Raw genomic sequence first — 15,091 nt, forward strand, 5'->3', positions numbered from 1 at the left:
GCACAGCCCTCCTTGGTAGAAAGCGAAGGCTCCTGAGAAAAGCCTCAGCAGGGTAGTATTTCTGTGAAGTGGCAGCTGGAACCCCTTTAGAAAAACGCAGTAACTCACACTTTACTGCACCCAGTGTTGGGTCCCTCAGGGCGAGCTATCTGGTGTCACAGAGTTTATGACTCATGAGTGCTGTACCTTTGTGATGTAATAAACAAGGTGAGGTGGTGGGAGAATTATATTCCTTCCCCAAAAGCCACTTCACCTTTTATTCTTTTGGAGACAAAAAGCCATGGGGATGTTAAATTTTAGTGGCATTTTCAAGTTGAACAATGTCTGTGACGGAAATGCATGCATTGAAGTATTAAGCTACTTAAGAGCAAAATAAAATCAGGGGAAGGAGCTGTTTCCAGGTAGAGCTAAGTTGCTGGCAAGGGTTTTGGAAGAATGTTTCTCAGTACCCATCCAGGATCTGATTAACATATCCTTCTCTCTGTGTTTGCATAGCTTGTACCTCCCCGTTGAATTTGCCTCAGACTACACTGACCAGCGGCTCTGATTTTTAGAGCAGTTTTAGATGCTGCTCTAAAAAACATTTCCCTGGTGGCTCAGCTGGTAAAGAATCCACCTACAATGTGGGAGACCTGGGTTTGTTCCCTGGGTTGGGAAGATCCCCGGGAGAAAGGGAAGGCTACCCGCTCCAGTATTCTGGCCTAGAGAATTGCATGGACTTCATAGTCCATGCAGTCGCAAAGAGTTGGACACAACTGAGTGACTTTTTCACTTTCACACTGACCAGTGCTCTATTTTTCAGAGCAGTTTTAGATGCTGGCAAAATGGAGAGGGAGGTGCAGAGATTTGCTCTGTACCCCCTGCCCCGACTCATGTGTAGCTTGTCCCCTTTTCTCAACATCCCCCAGCAGAATCCTATATTTTTTACACTATTTATTTACATGTATTTCTTTTTGGCTGCGCTGGGTCCTCGTTGCTGGGCTCGGATTTTCTCTGGTGTCAGGCGCAGGCTAATCTTTGTTGTGCTGCGGGGGCTTCTTGTGTCTGTGGCCTCTCTTGTTGCGGAGCCCTGGCTTTAGACATTCACACTTGAGTAGTTATGGCCCAAGGGCTTGGGCTTCCAGGATGGCTCAGCGGGTTAAGAATCTGCCTGTGATGCAGGAGACTCGGGAGACGTGAGTTCGATCCTTGGATCAGGAAGAGATCCCCTAGAGGAGGAACCTGGTGGGCTGCAGTCCGTGGGATCACAAAGAGTCAGACACGACTTAGCACAGCACACAACAATAACGGGCTAAGTTGCCCCGAGGCACGTGGGACCTTAAGTCCCCAACTGGGGATCAAACCCATGTACGCTGCATTGGCAAGTAGAGTCTCAGCCACTGGGCCACCAGGGAAGTCCCCAGAATAGTACACTCATTACAATTGATGAACCTCCATGGACACATCAGTATCATCCGAAGTCCATAGTTTACCATAGGGTCCACTCTTGGTGTTGTGCATTCTATGAGTTTGGACAAATGTGTAATGACATGCATTCACCACTACAGTATCAAGTATCATACAGAATAGTTTCACTGTCCCCCCAAATCCTTTATGTTCTTCTGTTCATCCCTCCCTCCCCCAGTCCCTAGTAATCACTGATCTTGTTACTGTCACCCTGGTTTTGCCTTTTCCAGGACGTCACACAGCTGGACTCACACATGCATTTTCACACTGGCTTCTTTCACCTAATAGGCAACTAAGATTCCTCTCTGTCTTCTCATGGCTTTATAACTCCTTTCTTTTTCCTGCTGGCTAAAGCAGGAAAATCCATTGTCTGGATGGACCACAGTTCTCACTCGTTTTCAGTGCCTTAATTTTTTAATAGACTTGACCTCAGGTTTGGGATAGGATAAGGCAAGCGAGGCACTCAGGAATTAAGATAAGTCATATTTTCATGCACTATTTAAAGGTCAAAGATTAATGCCCCAAACTCCACAGCGAACAAAAGATCAACATTTTAAAGACAGGAAGTTCCCTCTGAACGTCACTGACAATCATTAGCAAAATTCCTTCTATCCATAACCCACGCTATGGACAGTACCTTCGTGCTCTGAAACCTGCTTCTTCCCCAAAGTCACTGCTTCCCTCAAAGCCTTCTCAGGTCATTCTTTCCTTGCAGCCCTCCCAGCATTGACATAGGGATATCTTTCTTCTCCTGCATTTTCACTTCCAAACCATACTTTCCTTCTCCTCCCTAAAAAACATCCCCCACCCAACCTGTGGATGAACTAGTTCCCACCTCTCCTCCACCTGTTGGAGGCATCCAAAGGGCTCTTTCTGCCTCAGGGGCATCCCCCTCAGTCTTCAGAGATTTTAGGTCCTCACTCTCTGTCATTCAGCCAACTGCATCTTTCCTCATTCTTAGCTGATTTTGCTATCAGCCTTGATGCTCCAAGATTCCAGTTTCTCTGTTCCTTGATTTTCATTCCTCCAGCGATCTTGCTTTCATCATTCTTCAGCCCTTCCCTCTGAAATTCCTATTATAGTCCTTACAGATACCAATGACTGTACCTCCTACAGAATCTTAATTTCAACTCTCTGACTGTCCAACTACTGTCCAACTTCTATCCACCCCGCTTTTATTTATTTATTTTTTGGTACCTTTAGGACAGAATTCTGTAACCCACAGCAGGACTCATTGATATTACAGCCCTTTTAAAATATATGTGTGTATATATATACATATCTAATTTATTTATTTTATTTGGCTCTGACAGGTCTTAGTTGCTGCATGCGAGCTCTTTCATCTTAACTGGGAGGACTGACCAGGGATTGAACCCAGTCCCCCAACATTGGGAACATGGAGTCTTAGCCACTGAACCACCAAGGAAGTCCTAATACTGCAATCTTTGAACTGTGTATCCCACTCTTCCTACATCCCCACTTTTTTTTTTTTTTCCAGTGGGTTTTGTCATACATTGATATGAATCAGCCATGGATCTACATCCCCACTTTAGATTTTATTATAACCCATCATTATAACCATTTCCTTGCTTCTGTCCTCTGTTCTCTATTTTCTCTCTTCATTGTATTTAACTGGCAAAACAGCAACCCTGGTGAAATGCAAGACTTATACAAGGGCAAGACCATTTTAGAAACTAATATTTTATGTTTCTGTTTTTCCTTCAAATCTCTTCTCATTATTATTAATAAATAGAAGTGATCTGATATTTTCCTAAACCCATTTTAGTTTATCAAGTTTTACATTTCTTTCCAAGCGCTCAGTAAACACCATGATTTATTGAGAACAATAATCAGAGTGAAGAGCTGTAGTTAGTTATCAAGGGAAGAGATTCATAAATGCAGTTCTTTATCTAAACGACACTCATGATAACTGTTTGATAAATTATTCTTATTTAAATTACTTTGAACAAAGAGAGGAATTTTTACAGGGAGAGCTTGCTGTGTGTCATCCTGTGTGTGAAATGTTTGCCTAGTTGACTAAGACGGGGTTGGGTTGAATTTCAGTCATGGTAATATTCTCAGGTGTATTTACCGTAACATTATTTAGGGGGGATCTCCCTGGTGGTCCAGTGGCTAAGACTCCACCCTCCCAGTGCAGGGGTCTGGGGTTTGATCCCTGGTCAGGAAACTAGTTTTCATGTGCTGCAACTAAGACCTGGTACAGTCAAATAAATAAAGTATTTTTAAAAATTATTTTGGGCCTTACAGACTATCTTCCCACCCATTTACTTTGCATTGAAATGACCCCATACTTTTAAGAGGACCCCCTGCCATGGACTGCAGTCCATAGGGTCACATCGAGCCGGACTGAGTGACTTAGCACGCTCGCAGCTCCTCCTTTTCTATTTTACCTGCCCTAGAAAATATGTTTCAACAGAGAAGTCTGGCAGGCTACAGTCCATGGGGTCATACGAGTCGGACACGGCTTAGCAACTAAACCACAAAACCACTAGAAAATAGGTTAAAGGACTTCCCTGGTTGTCCAGTGGTTAAGACTATGCACTCCTAATGCAGAGGTCCCGGGTTTGAATCCTGATCAGGGAACTAGATCCCACGTGCTGCAGCTAAGACCCAGCACAGCCAAATAAATTTAAAAAAAAAAAAAGTTAAGCTGGAATGGGTGCTTATAAAGTAGGAGTACTTGTAAATTAAAAATTAGGTTGCATCATGTTTTGAGTGAACGATCATTTACTTTGCCCTGAATTCCCCAAAATGTTAGTTAGTTGCTCTATCGTGTCCAACTGTGACCCCATGGACTGCAGGCGACCAGGCTTCTCTGTCCATGGAATTCTCCAGGCAAGAATACTGGAGTGGGTTGCCATTCCCTTCTCCAGGGGATCTTCCCAGTCCAGGGATCGAACCCAGGTCTCCCGCATTGCAGGCAGATTTTTTTTTACCATCTGAGCCACCAAGGAAGCCCAAGCTTGACTACCGAATACATAGAGCCAGCCTGTATGTATATAGGCTGTATATATACACTAAATACATAGAGCCAGCCTGTACACCATAGGATAATAATAGTGTCTCATCAGGTGCCTGTGTGCCAGCCCTGCTTCGGGTAACTGTGTCCCCTCTCTCTGTGCCCTCCCAGGTCTACCCTGAACTGCAGATCACCAACGTGGTGGAAGCCAACCAACCAGTGACCATCCAGAACTGGTGCAAGAGGGGCCGGAAGCAGTGCAAGACCCACGCACACATGGTCATTCCCTACCGCTGCCTGGGTGAGCTGGCCGGCCTTGGAGCTGGTGTTGATGGGCCCTGGGCTTTGGGCATAAATGGGAAGGATGCTCCAATTATTAGATCAGATGTGCAGGCTCTTCCTTCAGCATGTTGCCACTCTGTATTGGACTATATTTTGGACTCTTATTAAAGTATCCTGTGTCCTAACAGTAAAGCAGCAGTATTTCCAGGCTTCCAGCCTCAGAATGAATTTACCTAGTGTGCTTATTTTAATTAAAAATCATGGACTTCTTCTACAACTGCTGAATGAAAATGTCTGGTGGTGGGGCCCAGGAATCTTAGTTTCACCGATTTCTGTAGGTGATTCTCCTGTATCCAAGTTGTCTAGAATTAGTAGAATTCAGACCTTTATGTTTCTTGACATAGACTTCATAGAAGAGAGTGCCTGATGTGCATTTTGCTAATTCTTAAAAAGCACTTTCTACAACAGCCCACTATTCTTCCTGTTTGATGGAGTTGAGCAACGTTTGCTATTCTGCTTACATCAAACTGGAGGAAGCAGTTTGATCACTCAGATTTAAATGTGGGCTTTCACTTTTTACTGACTTTTACTTTAAACTGTTGTTTAAAAACTGAGTTGCTTTATGTGGTATCGTGTTTTTTCCTCTGGAAACACTGTCATACTCCACATTTAATCTGTCTTGGTTATTAGTTTCTTCCTGCGTGATTTTTTTTTTTAATGTAGCTAGGCAGTGGGGAAATCAGCAGCCTTTGATCTGATAGCCAGCATCTCAATGTTTTCCAGGAGTATATGCATTGGCAAGGCGGTTGTAAATAAGGACATAGGGATTTATCTGAGAGCGATGTGGACAAGTGTTGATACACATTCCAATAATGTCTTGTAAAAACTAAAAAGGGTCTTTAAGAAAAAGTCCCCAACAGCAAACTTAGAAATTGAGAATGACCAAGATTCTGTGATACTTGGGTCAAACGTAAACACTGTAAGAACCTACTGATTCCTGTAGATGCCTGCACACACTCTGAGACATTAACAGGAAACTGGGCTAATCTCCAGTGAATGAAGGTTTCATCTGGTGGATTTATGATAAAGAAAATATGCAAAACCAGATTCTTAAACATTTGGCAGTTGAAGAGTTTCCTTGTTCCTCATTGCGGAAGACAATACTTGTGATGTGTTTAGCCACTTTCCCAGGCCTGCTATAGTATCTGGTGTTAAATTAGCACATCAACAACACCTCTTCTTGACTACTCATGGGACTAGATGATCATTATATACTTCTAGTAGGTGCCTGGCCTGTATGAATCTTTTATCATGTTTTCTCATTTTATGAATCCCTGGTATTTTTCTACTGAACCCAAAATTAGACCTTAACATGACCGTGACAAGTGGAACATACGATGCCTCCAACTTTTTTACTGAGCTTAGATTAGAATTAAGGATTGTAGGTACTCCCTCACTCCTAGGTGATGGCAAATTTTCCATAAGTCTTTTTTTTTCCCCCTAATTTTTCAAATTGAACGAAATATTCTTTAAATTCTGTAGTAGCAGTGTTAGTTTCTCAGTTGTGTTCAGCTCTGTGACCCCACAAACTATTAACTCACCAGGCTCCTCAGTCCATGTTATTCCCCAGGCAAGAATACTGGAGCCTTGATATAGAATACTGCCATTCCTTTCTCCAGGGAATCTTCCTGACCCAGGGATCGAACCCAGCTCTCCCACATGGCGGGCAGATTCTTTGCCAGCTGAGCCATCAGGGAAATTCTGCAGTGCTTTACAATTTTCAGAAGTTTCACTGTCATGATTTCATATAGTCCTGTAACAACCCGTTTTTTTCCCCACCCCTATAGTGTCCCTCCCTTCTCCCTCTACCCACTGGTAGCCACTAGTCTGTTCTCTTTATCTGTGAGTCTACTTCACTTTTGTTTTATTCATGGGTTTCTTGTATCTTTTAGGTTCCACATATAACTGGTATCATATAGTATTTGTCTTGATCTGTCTGACTTACTTCACTTAGCATTAATGCCCTCCAGATCTATTCATGTTGTTGCAAAAGGCAAAATTTCATTCTTTAACTAAAAGTGTTACAAAAAGTGTTACATATAACCCCAATGAATATGCACAGTGAGTCTTGTTTTCGGGAAAAGGAATGGAAAAACATGTGTGTGATTTATGTATTTTTTAAATTCCATTCATACTGCATGGTCCCAATACTTTGAATATTGTTTGTCCAGTTTTCTTCCTTTCCTTCCTTTCCCTTTTGTTCCTTTCTTCTTTCCTTCCCTGTTTTTGGCTGCCTAGATTTAACATCCATTACACAGAGAGGTTATCAAGCATTTTGTACTTGCATAGGGCACCCATTGAAATACTTACTCTGTGACACAGGTGATGTTGGAGTTTTCAGTCTCACTTCACTGGTACAAATATTGAAAGTCAGCAAGATTGAATTTCTTGCAATAACTCACACACCAGTTTAGCAGTAAAATCAGGACCAAGGCCCAGGGATTTTTGATTCTCAATCCAGCATTCCTTCCAGTATCAGCAGAAAATTGTAGTAGAGCCAATAACCACCTGATTTATAAAATCAAATCATAGAGGAAAGACTATGAATTGGAGGCAATAACTAACTCTTAAAAAAATCCCACTGTAGAAATGTCTCATAAAGGCCACAGCCATGTCCCTAGAAGCTCCATGGTTTTCTTCATGTGATCAGGTTTCCACTTTATGGTAAGGATAGGCAACCTTCTTATATATGGGGCTTCTCAGGTATTGTTTGTTATTCACTCGTGAAGTCATTTCTGACTCCATGAACTGCAACACGCCAGGCTTCCCTGTCCTTCACCATCTCTTAGAGTTTGCCGAAGCTCATGTCCATTGAATCAGTGATGCCATCCAATCACTTCATCCTCTGCCATCCTCTTCTCCTCTTGCCCTCAATCTTTTCCAGCATCAGGGTCTTTTCCAATGAGTTGGCTCTTCACATCAGGTGACCTAAGTATTGGAGCTTCAGCATTAGTCTTTCCAATTTCAGGTGGCTCACTGGTAAAGACTCTGCTTGCCAATGTGGGAGACATGGATTCAGTTCCTAAGTCAGGGAGATCCCCTGGAGGAGGAGCTGGCAACCCACTCCAGTATCCTTGCCTGGAAAATCCCATGGACAGAGGAGCCTGGAGGGCTACAGTCTAGGGGGTCACAGAGTTGGATACCACTGAGCTGAGCGACTGAGCACACAGGAACATTTGTGTATTACTTCCTGCTTGAATAAAGAATTACTGTTTAGCAGTACCATAAGTACCATCTAAAATTTCTGGCTGTATCCAAATAAATCCTTTACACAAAAGAGATTATTTTACTAAAGTTAATTCTCAGACAGGTGCTTCCTAGAAAGCAAAATAAGATTGTCTTTAACATTAAGCATATTAAAATTCAAAACAAAGCTAGAAGAGAGAAAAATTCCTGTTACGTTCAGCATGTAACCTTCCTGACCATCTTATCAGGGGCAGGATAAGTGCTACACTGGGTTATTTTTCTCTAAGCCATGTGTTTGCCATGGGCATCCCTGCTCCACAGTGTCTTGTATCCCTTGTCTAGATGGGGAAAGTGAATTAGGTTGCTGTTGTCACTTTCTTTCCATGGAGTAGATGATTTCTCTTGGGAGTCAGCTGGCTTTCTCATTTCACGCTTTGCTTTTAGTTATGCCTCAGGCACCAGACGGTAAGATCTGTCTTAGTCATTTGAACATTTTATTAATTATCTCATACAGGATTCAAGCACATCATTATTTTTCAAAGCGAATATTTCCTTTGCAAATGTTTGACTCCTTTCCATTTGGATTACTACTTTTCCTGGTGTCATAGATCCATGATTGAAATTGATGTTTTTCTGCATTTGCCACTGTCCAGGAAAGGCTAATAATTCAATTATAAGCAAAAAAAGATGAGTAGAAACTCTGGAATCATCTGCTGCTTTGGTTACCATTTTTATATGAAATACCAGCACTGTTTGAGTTGTATATATGTATTGTGACTCTCTCCAAGAGATAATGGGATATGAAATTTTTTGAAGTTGAGCTTATTAGAGGTTCTTCGTACAAGTAAATTATGACCTCAATAATTTACTGTTTGCTTTTATAAACAGCAGCTTAACTCATGAAAAGTATATTCTGTTTTTATTGCTTTTATTTTTTTCTATTGTTTTTAGATTGTTTCCATTTATATAAAGAGACAGGCAGATGCTGACATCCAAGAAAGTTTAAAAGTCACATGGAACTTAAATTTCACATGGTCACATTTTCACCTACTTTATTTAAAAAGTAACTTCCCTGTTGGCTCATTTGGTAAAGAGTCTGCCTGTACTACAGGAGACTCGAGTTCGATACCTGCGTCAGGAAGATCCCCTGCGGAGGGAAATCGTAACCCACTCCAATATTCTTGCCTGGGAAATCCCATGGACAGAGGAACCTAGTGGGTTACAGTCCATGGGGTCACAAGAGTCAGACACAACTTAGCAACTAAACCTACCCACCTACCTTATTTAAAAAGAGCAAAAGTGCCTTTAGATTTAGTAACACATCAGCTAGAGTGGATGTAGGATATTTTGAGTTTTTAATTTCTCTATGTATTTGGAATCAGTACTATAATATCAGATCTGATGGTCTGGAAACACTTAACTTTTCTGTGCCAACCAGTAAATAGCTGCTTCCTAGTTACATCTGCATAATTTCATCTTGGAAGTTGTTGACTTGCTGTTTTAACGTAAATTTAATACGCTGGACCATAGTCTTTCCAGCTTTTAACCTCAAGCTGTGTCTTTCCTCATAGACTTATCCTGGTGTGACTGAGTTGAAGTGATTATGATAGGGAATCAAGAAAGAAATGGACTTCCATCAAAGTTCTCTTTGCACTCTGGGAACATCTTTTTTAAGTGGTTTGCTGCTTACATCACTTTCTACCTACAACAGAGAAAGGAAACTGAATTTCCTTTTTGTGTTTACAACTCAATTCTCATCATGCTCTTTCCCAAAACAACACGTTTGAGATCTTTTCTGATTTTGTTTACTGTTTTGTCTAGCAAATAACTTTTCAAAGGACTATAGTGGAAAATATAGCTTTTATATGACAATTGTACAAGATTTGGGGGGGTTTAGGGCACCATGTTTAGCTTTATACCACACGAATAACTGTAACCAAGAGGAGAATATGTCAGAAACACTCTTAGAGTGGTACAGACAAGTATTGTTATGTTTCCTAGGACAGGAAAGTAGCTTAAACCCAGTGTAAAAAATGGAATTCACTTAGTTAACCCAGTCTATGCCACATAGTCATCATTTCCATTATATTTTAATGAGCTAAATACATTTTAAATTTTTTATAAATAATATGTAAAATATATTAGACATGGACTTAATGCCATCACAAAGTATAGGAAATTTTTGATGAATTTCTTCTTTAGGAAAAGAACTGAGAAATGCTTTTTTGTGGACTTAAAAGAATTTTAGTTTTGATCTTGTGAATTAGGGACAGCATATCTCTATAATATCTCCAGATAGTACCCATTATAAAGTATAACTATATTTCTTAGAAAGGAAAAGGTTAATTATTTCAAGCGTAGTGAAGTGAAATGTGGGGAAATAATTTCTCTGAGGTATTTTAGCACATTTTTAAAAAGTAATTTCATATTTGTATATCATGAAAGAATTGACCATAAAGCATTGAGGCATAAAGTATGTACAGAAAGAAAAAATCATGAATGTTAGAAATGTCATAAAGATGACAGTCCCTGTGAAGCCCAAGTAAAGCTGTATTTCAATTATTTCAGTATCAAAGGATGTGATGACATGTTCAAATTTTAGTACTCAGCACAACAAGCTCTCAATGTAGAGTCTAGAAATAAATTCTGTTATCTTTATTTTTTTTATCACCCTAGTCACAAGCAGCTTCATTACACTTTCCCTCTCTGCTATATCCCTTGATAAGTTTCAGCTCTTGCTGGTGGTGCAATGGGTCCTTTTTTTTTTTTAATCCCCCCATCAGTGAGTCTCAGGCTTTAGCTGTGAAACCTGATGGTGAAGAGAAGTCCCAAGGCAACAGGTGTGTGGCAGTCTGGAGAGAAGCCAGTCCAGATTGGAGGAGAATGGGGCACATCCCAGGAGGGAGTGCTCCAGGGCAAAAATAGCACTGAGGGGCCTGCCTATACTTGAGTGGTTGTGGAGTTCTGTTACAGAGTTCAGGAAAGATGCAGTACTGACGGGTGCAGAGAAAATGAGGCAAATAGAAAAACGGGGCAAGGATTAACTTTATGTAAACAAAAAGCCAAATTTAAAAGATAGCCAACAGTTGTAAGATGAAAGGAGATGCCATTCCCCGGGTCTGAGCAGTATGGAGGCAGTTACAGATGCCATAGACGTGATAAAAGTATACTGGGAGGAACGTGGGAAGGGGAGGGATGGACTCACCTTCACATACGGAAGACTGGAAGTGGGAAAAGCAAAGAAAATACTATTGGATACTGTTAACTCCGCACTATTTAAGTACAGAGTTCAGCAATAAACTCTGTAGCGACACAGCTAAATGATTTTTATTACCTCTTTTTGCTACAGAGAAATTTATCAAGGTGGCATGTGGCAGGAAGAAGTTGAGTTTAGGCTTGCAGGCGCTATTGTCAATCTAGAAATCTTCTTTTAAGATTAGAAGTTGTGAGTGAAACTAGTGTTAGAGGTGTCCTTCTTTAGCTTACTTTGAGTTGGGTAGAGTTAAACGGTGATTTCACAGAGCCGAGCTTGTTGCATATCGTGTACCAACTATAGAAGATGTTTGCTTCTCTTGGGTCAAACTTAAGACTCTTTCTCTATAAAATTACCTTTATATATGTGTACCTATTTTATACAATGTAGGGCAGAATTCCACTGTGTTAGATGTTGTAGAGGTTTGTAGTTGTGATTGTTTTTACTCTGGAAACATGCTGGTCGTCTCTGCTGATTTCACGACAGATGTTTGTTCAAGGACCCAAGCACAGCATCATCAGAACTCCACCCCTCTTCCCCAGAAGTTTTCTCCTAAACACAATTGTGTTGAAATTTCTAATTGCAGTTAATGATTTGCTTTATTACCAGGTGGTAACAACTTTTTCTGTATGAGGAGGGATTGCTGTGAAAATAGGATGTAAAACTGGAGTGTACAATGGAGGTTTCTGGAAAGAGAGGGTATGGATCCTAAGGCATAATGTGTTCTGGGGACCATAATTTGTGTTGGTAGTATTGGTACATATTGTTGGCAAGTTAGAATAGAACTAAGATCGTTGATTATTTAAGTTTGAAATAGTATTTGTTGTTGTTCAGTCACTAAATCATGTCTGACTCTTTGCGATCCCATGAACTGCAGCACACCAGGCTTCCCGTCTCTAACTGTCTCCTGGAGTTTGCTCAGATTCATGTCTGTTGCGTCAGTGATGCCATCCAACCATCTCATCCTCTGTTGCCCTCTTCTTCTCTTGCCCTCAGTCTTTCTCAGCATCAGGGTCATTTCCAAAGAGTCAGCTCTTGACATCAAGTGGCCAAAGTATTGGAGTTTCAGCTTTGGCATCAATCCCTCCAATGAACACCCAGGACTGATCTCCTTTAGGATGGACTGGTTGGATCTCCTTGCAGTCCAAGGGCCTCTCAAGAGTCTTCTCCAACATCACAGTTCTAGAGCATCAATTCTTCAGTGCTCAGCCTTCTTTATGGTCCAGATCTCACATCTGTGCATGACTACTAGAAAAATTCATAGCTTTGACTATGTGGATGGACTTTTGTTGGCAAAGTGATGTCTCTGCTTTTTAATACACTGTCTAGGTTTATCGTAGCTTTTCTTCCAAGGAGCAAGCGTCTTTTAATTTCGTGTCTGTAGTCACTGTCCCCAGTGATTTTGGAGCCCAAGAAAATAAAACCTGTCACTGTTCCTACTTTTTCCCCATCTATTTGCCATGAAGTGGTGGGACTGGATGCCATGATCTTTGTTCGTTGAATGTTGGAATAGTATAGAAATCACATTTTTATTCACAAAGACATTGAATTCATTTGATTGTTTCTTTTATGTGGTGCCTGGAAAAATATCTGAACAGTCAATGTGGTTTTAAGCCTTTAATTATGTCAGTTCTTTAAATAGATGGTACAGTTAGATTAGAGGAAAAACTCCTTATACTCTGGAGTAATGTTTCCATAAATTCTAGTAACATTCATTTAGTGCCTCAACGTCTTTTGAATTTAAATAGCAAATCCATAAGAAAGTAATAGGTTGGAGAAAGTTTTAAATTAGTGGATTTGAGGGCCTTTTGAGGGAAAAGAATAATTTTAGAGCAATATTTAGAATAAACAATATGTGGTGCTGAAGACTAAGAAGGCTTTCCTGCAGTGCCTGTAACTTTGAAAATAATTGTTTTTAAGCAGAAAAGTTAGCTCTCTGAAAACTGAAATTTTTGTTTCATTCACTGAAACATAATTCCAGAGTTTTAAGTATGTCGTGGTACATTGAATAAGTGCATATTCAATGAATGAATTGAGGAATTAGCTGAATATTTTTAAAGGAAGGAAAACTTAAAGAAGGCATAGCCTAATCACCAGGAAGACCAAGGTTATAAAACCACAATTTCACATGCCTAAATGAATCTACAAGATTACAGAAATAAATATTGATCAATAGAGGAAGAACAGGTTTTATTTAACAACCAAGAAGTAACATAAGAATCTCAGAAAAGGTAGAAACTAAGGTTTTTTTGGTTTTTTTTTTTTTTTTTTTTGAACCTGAATTAGAGAACATTAAACTCTTGTTTCTGAGGAACAAGGTCTAACCTAGACATATCTAGTTTAAAGACAGTATAAAAATTAATAAAAGAAAGCCTCTTTTAAGATAGAATCAGATCCCTCCCTCACCTTGACCCTCCATTGTGGTTTTAATTAGTGTTTTCCTGATGATTTATAACTTTGAATAGTTTTTATAAGCTTACTCACCCATTTGGATATCCTCTTTTGTTAAAAGCCTGCATAAGCTTTTCACTCATTTGTTTAAAAAAGTTTGTTGTTTTTCTCCTTAATTTGTAGGATTTATTAGATAGGAATTCTTCTATGGAAACGTGCATGGCAAATATTTTCTCCTTTTGGGGGGATTTGCTTTTTGAATCTCTTAAAAGTATCTTTTACTTAAAAAATCAAAATTTCTTTTCAAATCTCAGTAAAATAAAATAAAATGGAGTCAGGGGACTTCTTTGGTGGTTCAGTACTTGAGACTCCAAACTTCCACTGCAGGAGGTGCAGATTCGATCCCTGGTCAGGGGACTAAGATCTACCACATGCTGTGCAACTCGTCCATAAAATAAAAAAAATTTTTAATTAAATTTTAAAAAGTAAAATGGAGTCAGGCATCCCTGAAGTGGGAGCTCTCATGCACACACCACCTGCCACAGCTTTACACTTCTGAGCAGGAATGTCTCCGATACTACACCAGGAGGAAGAAAGATTTTCTGGCCCAACGACAGACGTAGCCAATGGAGGACTCTGCAACTCGGCCAATGAGAAGGCATCCCCCGCCCTGAAAGCTCCATTTTCCTTCAGTGGTCTTTTGTTTAGATCAGCCGCTCCTAACTTCCTTCTTTTCCTATATAAAGTAACCTTCCTTTCCTTCATTTGCCAGGCTAGCCTGATTTTTGCTATAGCTTAATTATCCCAAATTGCAATTCCTCTGCTATTTCTGAATAAACTCATTTTGCTGGTAAAATAACTGGCTGTTATATTTTAAAGGTTGACACCCATATTATCAGAGGCATCTGAATTCAGAAATAAGAGATTCTTTGGGGACAGTGTCCTTGTCTTTAGCTTTTAATTCTAATAATAAAGGATTATTTGAACAGAAGCCCACTTCTAAGTATCGTTTATAATGGTAATGAAATCTAAAAGCTTATTTCAGATTTTTATGTTGTATCTTAAGAGTTAGGATAATCTGTATGTAAACTAATCATTAATTCCTATCATATTGAAATGCCTTTTTTAAGTGATGAGGTGAATATGGTACTGAGTAGGTGTTTGATGTATAGATATTAATTACTCCCCTTATATAGGTTTAAATATTCTCATGACACTAAAATTTGGACCTTCTTACTGATTTATTAATTAGGGGTACATGTATTTTCAAAACTCTTACCCAGCTGGAATTCCCCTAAATCTTCCCCTTCAGTCTTAACTACTTTGGCAGAATATGGTCCAATCTTGTTTCGGGTTTGAGGAATCTTTTTTGGCTGTCACTGAAGGTCCTTTTCTTTATTGTATGATAGCTTCATCAGCTCTAGGTTGCTAGATTTCCATGAGTGCATCGTGTGACTCTTTCCTCTGGCTTTATTGAAAGTAGAATTACTTGT

General features: G+C 39.9%; 1 protein-coding gene across 6 annotated transcripts in view; it reads left to right on the plus strand.

Moving 5' to 3' along the window:
* The window catches only part of APP (amyloid beta precursor protein), a 287,707-nt gene that overhangs the window by 84,198 nt on the left and 188,418 nt on the right, over positions 1–15,091 (plus strand). For all 6 annotated transcript variants that reach the window (XM_061134302.1, XM_061134303.1, XM_061134304.1 and 3 more), the window contains exon 3: positions 4,598–4,727. In XM_061134302.1, the coding sequence (XP_060990285.1) occupies positions 4,598–4,727 (130 nt within the window). The remainder of the gene's footprint in view (positions 1–4,597; positions 4,728–15,091) is intronic.

Source organism: Dama dama, chromosome 31, assembly GCF_033118175.1.
Source record: "Dama dama isolate Ldn47 chromosome 31, ASM3311817v1, whole genome shotgun sequence".
NCBI lineage: Eukaryota > Metazoa > Chordata > Mammalia > Artiodactyla > Cervidae > Dama > Dama dama.